Source organism: Bos javanicus, chromosome 25 (genome assembly GCF_032452875.1).
Source record: "Bos javanicus breed banteng chromosome 25, ARS-OSU_banteng_1.0, whole genome shotgun sequence".
Taxonomy (NCBI): domain Eukaryota; kingdom Metazoa; phylum Chordata; class Mammalia; order Artiodactyla; family Bovidae; genus Bos; species Bos javanicus.
This window is the reverse complement of record NC_083892.1, coordinates 1,370,532-1,385,609: the sequence shown is the minus strand read 5'-3', so window position 1 is coordinate 1,385,609 and position 15,078 is coordinate 1,370,532. Positions and strand designations below refer to the sequence as shown.

Genomic DNA, 15,078 nt, shown 5'->3' with positions numbered 1-15,078 from the left:
CGGGAGCCTCACGCGTCAGCCCCTCACCAGCAGCGTCCTCAGAGGCAGCTTGGTCCTGGGAAGAGGGGGGTGGAGGGGGTGCGACCATCCCTCTCTGGGTCCCTGTGCTCCCAGCCAGACCCCTCACCCCCAAAGGAAGCCCCCCAGGGCGTACTCGTCACCACTCCCCCCCATGGAAGCGGGGGCCCAGGGCTGGCCCCCTGGCCTGGACACACCCCTGGCAGAGCACCCAGACTCTTCCCCGGGAGAGTGGCATGCAGGCCGCCGTTCCACCACCCAGGATGCATCCCAGCTTCCCCAGGACCCACGCAGGGAAGAGGCCCGGGGCTCCGCTCCACACTCGCCTCTCCTGCCCGTCAGCCTGGCCCCCGGCCTGGGGCAGGCCCTCGGCTGTCTCTGGGCCAAGCCTGGCCACTCACACAGCAGGACTGCTGGCCAGTTTCTGGGACTCGGGGGTGGACACTGTCTGCATAGGACATGGTGACACGGGGTCCGGGCGGAATGCTCTAGAAAGGTCAGACATGTAAACATGGCTGTGTGATGCGTTTATTTCAGCTCCTCTGAGTTACAAGTTTGACCCCTGACTGGGTGTCACCTCCTTCACTGGGATTCCGGGCCAGCAGGCCAGGCAAGATTCCAGACGCACCAGCTCTGTGGTGCATGAACAACGTGACGACTTGGCTGTCGGGAGCAGCAGTCTGTCTGGGCCACAGGGGTACCAAGCTGTGCCAGCAGGGAGGGCAGGCCACAGCGCAGGGACCCCATGCCATCCCTGGGTGACTGGGCAGAGCCACTCACTGTCGGTGGCTCAGCCGAGATGCTGCCGAAGCTCCGCAAATGTCCAGGGTGGGCCCCGTGGGGAGAGGGGCACACAGGGCCTGGCTGGGCCCCTGCTCCAGACCTCCAGCCCCACAGCGCACAGGAGCGCTCAGCCCGCCTCAGTCAGGAGAGCCCCGCAGGCGTCTCGCTGAGAATCTTCTGGGCGATGGAGGAGAGCGCGGGGAAGGCGGGGCTGTCGGGGAAGTCCTGGATGAAGTCCCGGCCATCCTCCAGGCTCCGCGTGAGCTCGGGGTCCAGGGGCACCGAGCCTGGGTGGGGGTGGAGAGTGGGCGGTGAGGGCCAGGCTGGGAGGCCCAGTCCACCCCCTCAGCCCAGGAGCCCACGGGCAGCACTGCCGAGGCCCCGCTGGACCCATTCCCGGGCTCAACCTCCCCAGGACGCCCAGCAGCCACCCAGCAGGCCCTGCCGCCTCCCGGGTGCTCCTGCAGAAGAAAGCACAGGGCGCCTGTGGCTGGCAGCTCTCACGGGGCGGGGAGTCGGCGGGGTGGGAGGAAGCCCCCTCTCCCCGGGGGGGGCAGGGCCCTGTGGCAGCCCCAGCCCACTCACCCAGGAAGGGGACGCCGGCATGTCTCGCCAGCTCCTCGCCGCCTCCCTTGGAGAAGACGTTGGTGCACTCCTGGGACACAGACACGGGGTCCACCTCCATCCTCTCTGCTCGCAGGGGGCGGGCGGGGTGGGGGGGAGCTGGCCGCCCATGCCCGCAATCGCCCAGGACTCACCGAGCAGTGGGGGCAGACAAAGCCGCTCATGTTCTCCACGAGCCCGATCACCCGCAGCCCCACCTTCCTGCAGAAGGTCAGCTCCCGCCTCACGTCCCCCACGGACACCGCCTGGAGACCGGGAAAGGGGCCGGGGCAGCAGGTGGGTACCCCGAAAACAACCAAGATGGGTGAGGAGGACAGGGCAGAGCGTCTGCCCCAGGGCAAAGGCGCCCGTGTGGGAACAGTACCTGGGGCGTGGTGACCACGAGGGCCCCCAGGGGGCTGTGGGGGCGCAGGGCGTCCACCACGGCCATGTGCTCATCAGAGGTCCCCGGGGGCGTGTCCACAAGCAGGTAGTCCAGCTGCCCCCAGGCCACATCGGACACAAACTGCTTTATCAGCGCTGCGGAGACCCAGGGAGGCTCAGGGTTGGGGGTAGCAGGCGGGCAGGCAGGGTCTCACTGGGCCCACGCTCCCCCCAGGGCAGGGCGACCTTTGGGCCCGGGCCCACCTGCATTCGGAGAGCTGTGTGTGCCACTGTGCGCCAGGAGCAGGGAGAGACCCTTCCCCAGCACCCCCAGGACTTCTGCTCAGGCCCTAGGTTCGATGGCTGGAGCGGGGATCCTCCAAGGGCAGATGTCTGTGCCCCAGAGAGATGGCCTGTGGGGAACGCCAGGCAGGCATGGCCTGGGAGCAGCCCCCACCCCGGGCCTGCTCCCACACCTGGCAGCCCCGCACTGGCCCTCGGAGGGAGCCGAACCCTGTCTGCTGAGGCAGAGGCACCAGAGCCTGCCCGGGTGCCCCACAGGGCGCCTTCCTGCCCGGGGGAGGACCAGGCAGCTGAAGGCCTCATGGCTGCGGCTCACGCTCTCGCTCCCCAGGCCAACTGTCTGCGTACTTGCAGGCTTGACGGGTCAGGGTTGGGGGGAGCGTCTTGGAAGTGAAGACCGGCAACAGTCTTTCCCCCAGCGCCCGAGGTGGTGGGGCGGGTGGGGAGCAAGCAACCTGGCGTGGCATTACCGTTCTTCTTGGGGCCTCTCCACACCACAGCCTCGTCCGGCTGCTCCAGCAGGAAGCCCACAGACATGAGGGAGATGCTCTGCTCCCGGTCCACGAAGACAGGCACCCAGCCACTGTCGCCCTGGTGCACGGCCCTGCCCTGCGCCCGGAGCATGCGGGGGATGCTGGGGCCGCAGAGGTCCACGTCCAGGACCCCCACCTGCAAGAGGGCGTCCAGGCGGCTCGTGAGGGCCTCTGACCAGGCGCTGCCCTGTGTGCCTACCCAAGAGAGCGGGGGCTCGCGAGGAGACAGGAGGCACTCACCTTTTTGCCCGCGTGGCGCAGGGCCAGTGCCAGCTCCGTGGAGATGGTGCTCTTCCCGACGCCCCCCTTTCCTGAGAGGACGAGGACGATGTGCCGGACGCCGGCCAGGTTTCCAGGCTCTGGTCGGAAAGACAGAGGGGATGAGGGCCGGGTGTCTCCTTCGTACCTTCCTTCCGCTGCCCACTCACCATGGTCACCAGGCACTTCCTACACTCATGTCCTGAGAGGGCCGTCCTGAGACCTGCCCCATCACCACACATGCAAATGCGGCCACGTGAGAGGGATTCCAGCAGACCCCAGACCCAAACCACTGCTTCCTCAGAAACGGTTGTCCCCGCTCGGTCTGGAGCAGGGCTGCTGCGGCTAGAAATGCAGCAGACCCTCTGCTCTGCAGTGTGCACACGTGAGTGCGTGCACACCTTGCGTGCACGAGGCCAGTTCCAGCCAAAACCTCCCAGTGGCTCCAAGGGATGAGGGTGGAGACCAACGTGCTGCCGGCCCCTGTGCCAGCACCTCCAGGTCTGACCCCAGGGGGGCAGTGCCCTCCTCTGGGGGCAGAAGCGGCCCTCCTAGCAGCCCCGGCCTCCGGCTCAGGAGGCACCCACACCGTGTGAGGGCGGAGGAGTCAGGTCACTCGGATGGCTCAGTTTCGCCTTAAGAAACCCTGGGTACCCCCAGGGCGCCATAGTGCCAGTGCCAGACCCCAGGCAGACTCTGCCCCAGCTCCTGTTCCTCCCAGTGAGCCTGAAATGCCACCCTGAACACACGACTCCCACCCCTGCTACCCCACAGAGGCGCCATCTGTGTACAAACAACCCTCAGCCCCTGCAGAGAGCCCTGAGGACCTCACCACGGAGAGTACTGCCTGGCCTGCAGCCAGCTGCTCACTCCCGCAGCCTCCCTGCACCCCGGCTCCCCAGGAAGGGCTCAGTGTGAGGTGAGTGAACACTGTCTCCCTCCTGACCCATCTCTCATGGACAGGTTCAAAGGCCGCTGCCACCAAAGGGTCCCTAGAAGGAACTCAGGGTGCACCTGGCCTCTCCACAGGCCGCGGGCGTAAGGCGGTGCAGTGCCTGTCCTGGGTCTCCGTCTGGAGATCCTGTACGGTGACAAGGAAAGGGCACCATCCCCCAGCCGCGGGTCACTGCCAACAAACACAAGCCTCGGCCACCTGCCTCAGGCTACCGTGATGACTTAAAAGGCTATTACTTAAACTGCTTTAATACCAGAAAGTAGTGGGGAGGGGGGGACTTCCCTGGTGGCTCAGTGGTGAAGAATCCTCCTGCCAATGCAGGAGACACTGGTTCGATCCCTGCTGTGGGAAGATCTCACATGCCACAGAGCAGCTAAGCTTGCCTGGGATTCTCCAGGCAGGAACACTGGAGTGGGTTGCCGTTTCCTTCTCCAGTGCATGAAAGTGAAAGTGAAGTTCCTCAGCCATGTCAGACCTTCAGCGACCCCACGGACTGCAGCCTTCCAGGCTCCTCCATCCATGGGATTTTCCAGGCAAGAGTACTGGAGCGGGCGCCATTGCCTTAAGTAAACTCAAAGGCTTATAAATGATGACAAATCAAATGCATACTACTACAGGGGACAGGCTGCCCAGAAGGGGCAAAGGAAAGCAGTGTCTCCCCACAGAGGAAGTGAAGGATCCCACGTGTGGATGAGAGGACCAACCAATCAAGCCTTAAGTCCACCCAAATCAAGATCACCTCCCTGATACACCGGACAAGTATGGGAGTCTTTGTATGTAAAGAATCTCTCCAATAGGATACAAGCACCTGACAACAGAAGCTGCCTCTGGGCACAGGGAGGTTTACTGCATAGCCCGTGAGGCTTCTCGAATTTCTGTGTGCATTTGCCTCTTCGTTAAAATAAGTATTCATCATCAACCCAGAAACCATTCCCCTCACCTTGCAGCAAGTGTGCCCTTACCATAACAAGCTTCTTCTAATTTTTCTATCCAGTGTTATGTTTATAATCTGATGGATGAATCCAGCGTTGTAAACACTTTCTGCTCAAGATATCAGACCCGAAGTCTTTTAGAAAATAATGTGGCTAAGGTCCATCTAGTCAAGGCTATGGTTTTTCCAGTGGTCATGTATGGATGTGAGAGTTGGACTGTGAAGAAAACTGAGTGCCGTAGAATTGATGCTTTGGAACTGTGGTGTTGGAGAAGACTCTTTCGAGTCCCTTGGACTGCAAGGAGAGCCAACCAGTTCATCCTAAAGGAGATCAGTCCTGGGTGTTTATTGGAAGGACTGATGCTGAACCTGAAACTCAGCTTTAGCCACCTCACGTAAAGTGTTGACTCGCTGGAAAAGACCCTGATGCTGGGAGGGATTGGGGGCAGGAGGAGAAGGGGACGACAGAGGATGAGATGGCTGGATGGCATCACCGACTCGATGGACATGAGTTTGGGTAAACTCCGGGAGTGGGTGATGGACAGGGAGGCCTGGCGTGCTGGGATTCATGGGGTCGCAAAGAGTCGGACATAACTGAGCGACTTAACTGAATCTGTGCGAATCCGGCTGTGCCCAAGGTATACATTGGGTTCCATGCAGATTTTATTTAAAAAAAAAAAAAAAGGCTTAGGAAATCAGAATAAAACTTCTACAAAAAACAGAATGTGACGTTCAGGTTTCTCCTTCTTAGAGCGCCTTATTCAAGTAAGACTTCTTTCTAAGCGCCGTAATGACACGTGCGCGCACCTCTGAGAACTTTATACCGCAAATAAGATGGTGTGCTGAAACCCGGAGCCGCGACTAGCAGCTGCGGGTCTGCCCTTTCCTTCTCGCCTCGGCGCCCGCCGACCCGCAACGCCCCGCGGCCACGCACACTCACCCGCAGCAGCTTCCATCCTCCCCTGCTCGCCCCGCGTCCTCCCCCTCGCAGCCCGCCTCCCTCCAATCTGAGTGAAGCGCCTTCGGGCCAATGGGCAACGCGAACCCGCCTCGGCTCTTTTTGATAGGCCCACGCGCGCTACCTTAGCCAATCAGATTGCGCAAGGGGTGCACGCAGGTTCCGGCGCAGACGGCGTACCGGACAGGGACCCACTTCCGTGTCAACGCCCCAGCATGGGACCGCTTCGTTTGCCCGCCCCATGTCCAATAGGCGTGCGAGACTTGTCTCCAGCCGCTTCAGATGTGGCCAATGAGGACGTCGAGCTAGGATTGACAGGCTCAGCAGCCTCTCAGCAAGAGGCGTGTGCAGCGGGGCCCGCCCCTCTTTCGAACGCCGAAGTCAAGTGCACTGCGGGGCCAATGCGGCGCCGGGGGCGGACCGCGGGGCGGGGATTGTTTACGTCTTGCTCCGGAGCGGAAAGTAGGTCACGGCTGGCCCGGCTGAGCGCGGCGGCGCAGAGCGGCTGCAGGTGAGCGGCGGGCCTCGGCCGCTCCTCCCCGGGTCTTCCGGGCCCTGCTGCCCTGCCTGGGTCGGGACCCCACCGCACCCGTTGGCCTCGCGGAGCTGCGGGCGGCGCGGCCGGCGCGCCTTTGTTCCGGCGGCGGCGGCGGAGCCAGAAGAGGCGGGCGAGGCTCTGCGCCGCAGGCCGGGCGGGGCGGCGGGTGGGAGGAACCCCGCGACTTCGCCGACCCTTAGTGCGATACCCGACGGGGAAGCGACCCCTGCTGCAGCGGTGTTGTCTCGGGGCCGTGCATCCCGCGTGCACAGCCTGGCGCCTACTGTTGCCGTGGCGGTGGCGGGCGGGGCTTAGGCCGGGCCCGCCGTGGCCGGCTCCAGTAGCGAACCCGGGTCTGCAGACGGGCTCCCATCCCTCAAAAGCTGTGCCTGCGCGCGTCCCTTGCCATCCCTCGGGATCGTGGCGGGGGACAGTCCCGGTCCTCCTGGGGAATTTCAATACAAGATCCCAGAGATCGACTTGTAACTGTAAGTCAGGCTTGGAAGTTGAGAGCCAAAGAGGGGAGGGGAAAGCGTTCTGGGCAAAGGGCTGGAAAGAACCAGCAGCCGGAACAGGGCCGGAACTTGATGGGCTTGGTAGGATTTTGCATTTTATCCGGAGAACAGTGGCAAGCCCTGAGAAGTTTATAACTTGGTAATTCAAAATTTTTTAAGATTTGTGTTTCGAAAAAGCTGGGTTGTAGTGAATGAAGTGGGCGGAGCCGGAGCGGAGGAGTCGTGCGGGGGTGGGGGAGGCGCGGTGGCGGCAGATGGTTCAGGACACCGTTGGAGGTGGTGTGGGGCGTGGAGGGCCGTGGTGGGAGGAGGTGTTGGGATGACTGCTGTGTGTCTGGCATGAGGAACTGGGAGAATGGAGATGCCATTTGTCAAACTAGACACTGGAGGAAGGGCAGGCAGGGCTTGAGATTCCCGAGGGACGGGTAGGCAGGACACTTGGGTTCCTGAGGCCAAACTCAGAGAGGGACCTTTGAGAGTCATGGATGTCTGGATGGTGTTCCACGCTCTCTATCTGAGTTTCATCAAGGTGCTTGGATCCTGGAGCGAGGTACAAGCTTGTGAAGAGAGTTCTAGACCTGGGTGGGCTGGCACAGGCTGCGGGACCTACTGGTGTGCTGTGTCTTTCTCTGCTCCGACCCTGTGGTTTCTTCCAGCTCCTGTCCACCATGGCCAGGCGCCCGCGGAGCAGCAGAGCATGGCATTTTGTCTTGAGTGCAGCCCGCCGAGATGCGGATGCCCGGGCTGTCGCTCTGGCAGGGACTGCCAACTGGGGCTACGACTCTGATGGGCAGGTAGGTCCAGTGGGTGAGGTCGGCATGGCTGGACAAAAGTGAGGAGACCCCTAGGGCAGGCACTGCCTGAACTGAGATGGGAAGGGAAAGATGGCCCTGGGGGCAGAGGAGGAGATCATCTTGGCTGGACCAGTCGCTGCACATGCTGTTTCTGCTCTCCCAAGCACTTCACACCAGTTAAGGGCACACGTGGCCTTGTGTGGTAGGACCCCAAGGCAGATACGTTTCTCTGTAGTGGGTGTCAGTGGGTATTTCGGTCAGTTCACTTAACAAAAACGTTTCCGTTCCATCTACTCAGCCGATTACAAGGGTGGTTATTGTTATCTCCAAGTGCAACTTTTTGGACATTTCCTCTGCCTGTTGAAGTCTGTGCTCTGTATTTGTGTATATGCACCTGAAAAAAAGAACTTTGATTCTTAAAGACAACCACTATTACTGTGCCTTCCTGTGCTCAGGATCCTGAGCTCTGCAAGGCCCAGGAACACAGAGGCCATGAGGAGGGCGGCTCAGCTGTCTGTCTGCTGGGCAGGTTCCTGAGGGACCTGGGGCTTTGCAGCCGGAGCCTTGTCGCACTGACCCTGCAGGGGGCTGTGTGCACTCTGTGTCTGCCGTGGGGAGCCTTGCAGTCAGGCTCCTGAACCTCTCAGGGCAGAGGTGGGCTTGGGCTCTGCCTTGAGTCACTGCCGCTGTTCTTGGGGATCTCTGACTTGGCTCTGGTCTGTTAACCTCACCCAGCCTTGGTGCCCTGGCTTATCCAGGTGTCTGGGGGGACAGATGTCTCTCCCCGCCACCTCCAGCATGAGGGCAGCTGAGAACCTGGAACCACCAGGCTTTGGGGCGGAACTGGAGCTGGTGGTATCCTGGGCCCCCTTCCCAGGCCTCCCTTAGCTCCCTGCCCAGGCCAGCAAGAGGCCCCGGCCTGCATTCCTGTCCCGCCTCCAGCTCCCACTGACCACGTGGCCCGGGCAGTCTTTCCTGCCTGCGTCTGCCTTGCTGGCTCATTGCTGTGGGATGCGGGAGGCATCCAGGGGCTGGAGGCGCGGTATCTGACACACACTTGCAGCTTGTCCTCTTGTCCAGCAGCCCTGAAGGCTACATGCACACATCGCTGCCCCTGCTGCTCTGAGCTCTCTGTGCAGCTTGTGGAGAGGCCAGTTCTGCCCTCCATGCAGGGGGTTACATGCTGGATGCCAAGCTTGGGAACTCCAGGGCCAGCAATGCTCAGGTCTGCGCACTGGCTCGGGGAGGGGTGTATCCTCCCACAGCAGGGGGCCTGCCTGTTCCCCAAGAGCCGGGTGCTGGGGTCCCTCAGCCTTTCCGCGGGTGCAGGTCTCTGATGGGCTTGACCTCCTCATTCACTGCCTGGCCTCTGCGTTGCTTCCCTCCTACTCAGGGCTGAGTGTGATCGAGCAGGGACTCCATCCTTGGGGGAGGAGGCAGGTGAGCAGGGAGCCGACAGGAAGGAAGAGGACGCAGAACTCAGGCCTGGCAGAGCCTCTTTGAACTGGTATCCAAGAGAGATCCAGGGGTGAACAGACCCCACCCTGACCCCAAGGGGACAAGGGTGGGCAGGACAGGGAGCCGGGTGGGGGCGCTGATGCTGTCTGAGGAGGGTAAGTCTGTGGGCTTTGCTCTCAGGGCAGCAGAATCTCAGGTCTGAACAGGTCCACTGGACTGCTGTGCAGAGGGCATTTTGGGCCAGAGGGGCACCCAGAGGCCAGGAGAGTGAGGGTGGAGGCCTGAGCCTGACCAGGAGCCCAGGCCAACCTGGGAGGGCTCAGCACAGGCACATAGAAGCGGTCTGTGCCTTGGGCCCTCGCTGGCTGGCCAGGGTCTGGAGCCCAGGTGGGCGTTTGGAGGCACTCTAGCTGGCTTTCAGGAGGGTCTGGTCAGTTGGTCTCCGGAACCTGACCAGCTTAGCCTTGGCGTCTGGTGCTGGGCTGATATCAGGCCCCTAAGGCTTGGAGTCTTTCCTGTGAGGACTGAGCCCCCGTGCAGAGGGCATGCGACCGCAGGGCTCCCTCAGCAGGGCCCTGTGACGGGGGTTGAGCTGCCCTGGGCACAGATGGGGAAGCTGCAATCTGGGCCGGGTGTGCAGGCCCTGTGATGGCGATCGGGCCCTAGGAGCCCAGCTGCTGCTCTGGGGAGACCAAGCTGCCTTCGTTAGGTCAGTGGTGGGCTTTGCCACGGGCTCCCCTGTGTATCCGTGACCTAGGAGCTCTTGACCTTGAGGGATGGCTGAGCGTGCAGCCCTGCCAGGGGCTGATGAGCCACTGGGCCTCCAGGGCTCTTGACTCCATTCCCAGGAAGCTTCCTCGTGGTCGGCCTTTGAGGAGGAGGCCGGAAGAGGTGTCCATGGTTGCAGTGGCTGGCTGTGCCCCGGGGCCAGGGGTGGTCCTCTGGAGGCCAAGCCCCAGGTCCCTTCCTCCGGACGTCCGGCTGTTGACCCATGGACCTGCAGCGGGGCAGGTGGATGGAGGGTGTCTGGGCCAGTGCCGGTAGGTCGGGCGGCAACATCTCCCATGTCCCTCAGCACAGCGACTCAGACTCCGACCCCGAGTGTGCGTCCCTACCGTCGTCCATCCCCAGCGCCGTGCCCGTGACCGGGGAGTCCTTCTGCGACTGTGACAGCCAGAGCGAGGCCTTCTGCGGCAGCCTGCACACCGCCCACCGGGGGCGGGACTGCCGCTGCGGCGAGGAGGATGAGTGTGAGTGCAGGGCCACAGTGGGCGGAGGGCCTCCAGGTGGGCCAGGGCTCAGCCGGGGCCTCTCACTCTCGCAGATTTCGACTGGGTCTGGGATGACCTGAACAAGTCCTCGGCCACCCTGCTGAGCTGTGACAACCGGAAGGTCAGCTTCCACATGGAGTACAGCTGCGGCACGGCGGCCATCCGGGGCACCAAGGAGCTGGGGGAGGGCCAGCACTTCTGGGAGATCAAGATGACGTCACCCGTCTATGGCACGGACATGGTGAGTGGCCGGTGGGGCCGGGAGGTGGGGGTGCTGCCAGGCGCCTCGGTCCCCTGCCCCCTCTGCCCGCCCCCCTGTTCCCAGATGGTGGGCATCGGGACGTCGGACGTGGACCTGGACAAGTACCACCACACGTTCTGCAGCCTACTCGGCCGGGATGAGGACAGCTGGGGCCTCTCCTACACGGGTGCGTGGGGCCCGGGTGGGCGGGGCTGGGGGCCCCCAGGCCGCGGGGCTCACCCCGACCCCGCTGCCCCCAGGCCTCCTCCATCACAAGGGTGACAAGACAAGCTTCTCCTCGAGGTTCGGCCAGGGCTCCATCATCGGCGTGCACCTGGACACCTGGCATGGGACGCTGACCTTTTTCAAGAACAGGAAGTGCATAGGTGAGGCTGAGACCTCCTGTGGCCCCAGGGAGCAGGGTCAGAGCCCCTGGGGGGCTGAGTGCCCTGAGGCTGTTCCTACCCCCCGCCCCAGGTGTGGCGGCCACGCAGCTGCAGAACAAGAGGTTCTACCCGATGGTGTGCTCCACGGCGGCCAAGAGCAGCATGAAGGTGATCCGCTCGTGCGCCAGCGTTACCTCCCTGCAGTACCTGTGCTGCTTCCGCCTGCGCCAGCTGCGGCCCGGTTCGGGGGACACGCTCGAGGGCCTGCCCCTGCCACCTGGCCTCAAACAGGTGCTGCACCACAAGCTGGGCTGGGTCCTGAGCATGAGCCGCCAACCCCCGGCACCCTCGCCCACGGCCAACGGCCCTGAGCCCCGGCGCTGCCAGCGGAAGCGCTGCCGAAGGACCTAGCCTGCTCCCTCATCGAGACCCCCCGGGGCTGGGACAGCGAGGTCCCCGCCCCTGCCTGTGAACTGCCCCATGGCCGCCGAGGGGAGGACCGAGCTGAGGTTTGTCCCGCTGCCCCTCTGCTGCCTGAGGCTGGGATGGGCCTCGCTGTGGGGGCTCCGGGCTGTCAGCCCTGTGACCCCGAGACCCAGCCTGTCTGCTCCGGTGCTGGGCGTGAGAACAGCTGCCGCCCAAGCGCATCTGGGTTCAGGTCTGGGGGGCTGGCAGGGGAGGGGCTGTGGGGCTGTGGGGCTGTGGGCTGCTGCCTGCAAGGAGGATGCTCCTTGAGAGGTTGGCTCTCCCTGCCACCACCGGCCTCAGGTTTTTCTTAACTTGCTTTGCATGTTGTCAGCTCTGTTCCTCCTGTCTGAGGCTGAAAGCGACCATAATAAACTCTAAGTCTGATGTCCAGCTGCCTATAGAACGAAGCGGGTCAAAGTGAGGCCTGGGGCTCACAGGTGTCTGCACTTGTCTCCTCTTGTGGCCTCACGATACCCTGGGGAGAGGTAGCCTGGTTTTCTCCTCCCTCTAAAGCTTGTCTTAAAAATGAAGGTGCTCCCCCCCAGCCTCCCAGTGATGGGAGTTTCCCCTGTGGGACCCGAGGCCCCTGCAGCCCTTCCTGCCAGTGCCAGCTGTCTACCAGCCCCTAGGCCAGGGTGCACACCTAGGGCATGTGAGCCCCGCCCCCTACCGTCTCTAGACCTTACACAGGCGAGAAAAGAATTTCCACTTCTCCTCCCAGTTATGCAAGATTTTTCTCTGCTGCCCCCTCATCCCCCAGCTCGGGGTCAGACCCGACGGAGAGCCCGGGGTGTGGGGCGCACCACCCCCGTGGTTTCCCACAGGTCCCCCGGGCAGCTGTGTTCTCTCCTGCCTGCAGGCAGGGGAGGCGTGGTCAGGAGCCCAGGTCCAGCAGGAGGTCGGGGTCAGTGGTGGTCAGGAAGAGGCAGACGCGGCGGGAGAGGTCGGGCCCCACCCTGCGGGGCGGCACACCCTTGCCCGTCTTCACCGGGAGGTCGGCCAGCAGGCCCAGGCGCTCCTGCTCGGTGCCACAGGCCATGTACGCCTAGGGCGGGTGCAGGGGTGAGCAGCAGGCCTTGGGAGCCGGCCCCTGTACCCAGGGTCTGGGTGAGGGTGGGCACCCACCTGCTGCAGCAGGCGGGGGGATGGGAAGGCGCTGACAATGGCGTCGGCCACAGCCGGGCTGACGCGGTTGAACTGCCTGACCTGCCGCCACCAGGCCCGCCGCAGCCCCGTGCCATCTCTGGCCACTTGCTCGCCTGCCGCCCAGCGCCCAGAAGTACAGAAGGGGAAGGCCCCAGACTCCCGGGCCTGCCTGGGGAAGGGGTGCAGGGAGGTGCTAGAGGCTCCTTGCCTCTGCCGAGCACCCTGCCCCCCCCTCAACAGAGCCTGGGACCCCTCAGCCTTGGGACACCGCCGCTCCCGGCCCCCCAGCAGCTCCCAGAAGGGAGAGAGTCACGCACTTGAAGGGGCGCTGGGCGAGGGCCTTGGTGAAGGCACACACGTGCTGGCTCAGCTCCTGCCAGGAGGCTACCAGCAGCACATCCACGTTTGCCCAGAGCTGCAGGCGCACCAGGGCCTAGGTGGGAGTGACCGTGGTGTGGGGCACAGGGTTCCCCAACAACACATGCCCCCACGGGCCACACCAGCCCCGATGTGCCCTGGACAGCAGCCAAGGACCAGGCCCCAGGCCCACCTGACTGCCTCACCTCCTCCACCTCAGGCCAGCCGACCGCCACCTCGGCGCGAGTGACCGCTGGATGCTCTGGCTGCTGTGTCTTCTGGGCGCTGGGCTTCTGAGACCTGGGCAGATGGACCGTCCCTCTGGCCTCCCCCGACCCTCCTCCCTCGCCCAGAGCTGCCCAAGGGAGGGGGTCAGCTGTGACACCAGCCCCCAGAGCCACCCCGCCTTCCCCCTGAACCCTCCCGTCCCGGTGAGGCAGGCCAAGGGTGTCAGGGTGACCAGTACCACAGGTAAGCGTCCAGCCCAATGACAGCTAGGTGGGGACGGGCAGGGCTCTCAGGTGTGACCCAGGGCACAGGACAGGTCGGGCCACGTACCTGCAAGCCAAGGAGGCTCACCTGTTCCTCGGGGATGTGGCAGGTGGGGTCCACCGGCCAGCACCAGCTTGCAGGAAGCAGGGGAGCCAGCCCAAGAAAGACCCCGCGGTGCTGGGAGGGGCGGGGTGGACTCCTCCACCCAGCCTGCTCTTCAGAAAACCAGCCCTGTGCTTCCCACAGGAAAGTCTACAAAAGTCCCCAGGCACATCCCAGGCGCCTAGAAGACTTGGACTGAAAACCCCTCCCCATTCCTGGCCCACCTCTAACTAGCATAGAACAGGTGCTTGATTAACTGTGAACCCTGACGTCCAGGGTCTGGCAGAGGGTCGGACCTAAACACACTCTGGTGCAAACGTCAGCTGAGAGCAATCCCTATTTCTCCTCGCACCAGGAGGGGCTGGGTTGTGGGGTGTCACAAGGCCGACTGCACAGCCAGCCTGCGGCCCTGGTCGCCTGGCCCCCACCCGCAGTTGACCACCTAACTTCTGACTCAGGGCTCAAGAGTACCTGCCCTATCGTGGCTTCTACAGCCCAGCGGTTTCCCCCACTTCAGCCCTGATGCCCAAGGCAGAGCGCCCAGCCCTGCCATCTGCCGACAAGGCTCTTTGCCTGCTCCCCTACCGCACCTGGGTCAGCTGGAGGACGCCTCGCACAAACTCTTCGGGCTCCAGCAGCAGCAGCATGTGGGGCTCATCCTCAGCCCACACCTCAGGGGGCACCTGGGGAACATGGGGGGCGCTGCTGCCCACCCTAGGCCACAGTCCGGGCCCCCAGGAGTGCTGGGGCTCACACAGGTTCTCCCCGGACTGCTCTCCAGCCCAGCGTCCCGACTTTTACTAACACCGACCCAGAGTGCCAGGCGTCTACGCCTGCGGCCACAGCCTTGGACGGGCCGAGAGGGCCGGTCCCTCAGCGCGGCCCTTCCTTCAGGCTCTGGGTCCCAGCCTTGTACAGCCCGCTCCGCGACTCCCATTCTCAGTTCACTGCTCTGGGAAACGTGCCTCTCAGAGCAGCTCTGCCAAGTGAAACACCCAACCCAGGGCTGCACTCGGCCCCCACCCCCGGGACACTCACACCGCGCGGGCAAGGGTCTGGGCTCTCTCGGCTCCAGCGGAGGCTCCGCGCCGGGCGCTGCGGCTCCGCGCGGGGCTCACAGCCCAGGGCGTGCAGGGCCTCCATCAGGGTGTCGGCACCGGCGTCTTCCAGGACGGCTGGGACGGGGCGCAGGGGGGCCGGCGGTCACTGCTCCCTCCCCCGCGCGGGCACCGGACACCCACCGCCCAGACAGCGCGCTGCCAGCACTGACCCCCGGCCGGCTCCCAAGGCGCAGGGAGGAGTCCGTCCAACCGGGCCCAAGGCCGGGCTCCCACCCGGGCGGCTCTCCGTACCTGGGTCCACGAGCACCGCCAGGCGACGCACTGCCTGCCCGGGCCGCAGCCGCCGCAGCGCCTCGGCCGCCGGCCTGCGCTCTTCAGCCGGGTCCCGGCCCCTCGCAGGGGTCTCCGCGCCAGCCGGGCCTTCGGCGTCCGAATCCGAGATCTCCCACGTCGGGAGCCGCCGCTCTCCCAGGCCCCGGCGGGCGCTCCCGGCCCTCCCGGGTCCAGCCCTAGCCATGGCCCG

General features: G+C 64.1%; 3 protein-coding genes across 12 annotated transcripts; 1 reads left to right on the top strand and 2 right to left on the bottom strand.

Moving 5' to 3' along the window:
- Positions 1 to 528: 528 nt before the first annotated feature.
- On the bottom strand, positions 529 to 5,811 carry NUBP2 (NUBP iron-sulfur cluster assembly factor 2, cytosolic). Its single transcript, XM_061400761.1, has 7 exons — positions 5,709 to 5,811; positions 2,865 to 2,983; positions 2,562 to 2,760; positions 1,790 to 1,944; positions 1,560 to 1,670; positions 1,387 to 1,456; positions 529 to 1,088 (listed from the first exon to the last, which is right to left on the bottom strand). Exons 1-7 carry the CDS (start codon positions 5,722 to 5,724, stop codon positions 943 to 945), a joined length of 816 nt encoding a protein of 271 aa, XP_061256745.1. The 5' UTR covers positions 5,725 to 5,811; the 3' UTR covers positions 529 to 942.
- Positions 5,812 to 6,150: 339 nt separating this feature from the next.
- SPSB3 (splA/ryanodine receptor domain and SOCS box containing 3) lies at positions 6,151 to 11,800 on the top strand. Of its 6 annotated transcripts, none has more exons than XM_061400756.1 (7): positions 6,151 to 6,237; positions 7,436 to 7,573; positions 10,107 to 10,281; positions 10,356 to 10,543; positions 10,628 to 10,730; positions 10,804 to 10,929; positions 11,021 to 11,800. In XM_061400756.1, the coding sequence occupies exons 2-7, from the start codon at positions 7,448 to 7,450 to the stop codon at positions 11,338 to 11,340; spliced, it is 1,038 nt and encodes a 345-aa protein (XP_061256740.1). In that variant the 5' UTR covers positions 6,151 to 6,237; positions 7,436 to 7,447; the 3' UTR covers positions 11,341 to 11,800. The 6 variants fall into 6 exon arrangements, with proteins under 6 accessions (XP_061256740.1, XP_061256739.1, XP_061256736.1 ...); XM_061400757.1 differs by lacking the exon at positions 6,151 to 6,237 and adding an exon at positions 6,669 to 6,752; XM_061400755.1 differs by having other exon boundaries at positions 10,804 to 11,800.
- Positions 9,053 to 15,072, bottom strand: EME2 (essential meiotic structure-specific endonuclease subunit 2). Of its 5 annotated transcripts, none has more exons than XM_061400749.1 (9): positions 14,847 to 15,072; positions 14,533 to 14,669; positions 14,085 to 14,177; positions 13,367 to 13,458; positions 13,107 to 13,200; positions 12,861 to 12,976; positions 12,523 to 12,712; positions 10,147 to 12,442; positions 9,053 to 10,028 (listed from the first exon to the last, which is right to left on the bottom strand). In XM_061400749.1, the coding sequence occupies exons 1-8, from the start codon at positions 15,070 to 15,072 to the stop codon at positions 12,272 to 12,274; spliced, it is 1,119 nt and encodes a 372-aa protein (XP_061256733.1). In that variant the 3' UTR covers positions 9,053 to 10,028; positions 10,147 to 12,271. The 5 variants fall into 5 exon arrangements, with proteins under 5 accessions (XP_061256733.1, XP_061256735.1, XP_061256731.1 ...); XM_061400751.1 differs by having other exon boundaries at positions 12,523 to 12,708; XM_061400747.1 differs by having other exon boundaries at positions 12,861 to 13,200.
- Between the last annotated feature and the right edge of the window lie 6 nt (positions 15,073 to 15,078).

Coding starts and splice junctions, on each gene's coding strand:
- EME2 (XM_061400746.1), bottom strand. CDS start 15,072: ATGGCTAGGGCTGGACCCGGGAGGGCCGGGAGCGCCCGCCGGGGCCTG. Junction 13,459..14,084: donor GCGTCCTCCAGCTGACCCAG/GTGCGGTAGGGG, acceptor CTTGGCTTGCAG/GTACGTGGCCCGACCTGTCC. Junction 12,443..12,522: donor CCCCCCGCCTGCTGCAGCAG/GTGGGTGCCCAC, acceptor CACCCGCCCTAG/GCGTACATGGCCTGTGGCAC.
- NUBP2 (XM_061400761.1), bottom strand. Junction 1,671..1,789: donor TCGTGGTCACCACGCCCCAG/GTACTGTTCCCA, acceptor CCCGGTCTCCAG/GCGGTGTCCGTGGGGGACGT. Junction 1,457..1,559: donor TTGTCTGCCCCCACTGCTCG/GTGAGTCCTGGG, acceptor TCTGTGTCCCAG/GAGTGCACCAACGTCTTCTC.
- SPSB3 (XM_061400752.1), top strand. CDS start 7,448: ATGGCCAGGCGCCCGCGGAGCAGCAGAGCATGGCATTTTGTCTTGAGT. Junction 7,574..10,106: donor GCTACGACTCTGATGGGCAG/GTAGGTCCAGTG, acceptor CATGTCCCTCAG/CACAGCGACTCAGACTCCGA. Junction 10,731..10,803: donor CTGGGGCCTCTCCTACACGG/GTGCGTGGGGCC, acceptor CGCTGCCCCCAG/GCCTCCTCCATCACAAGGGT.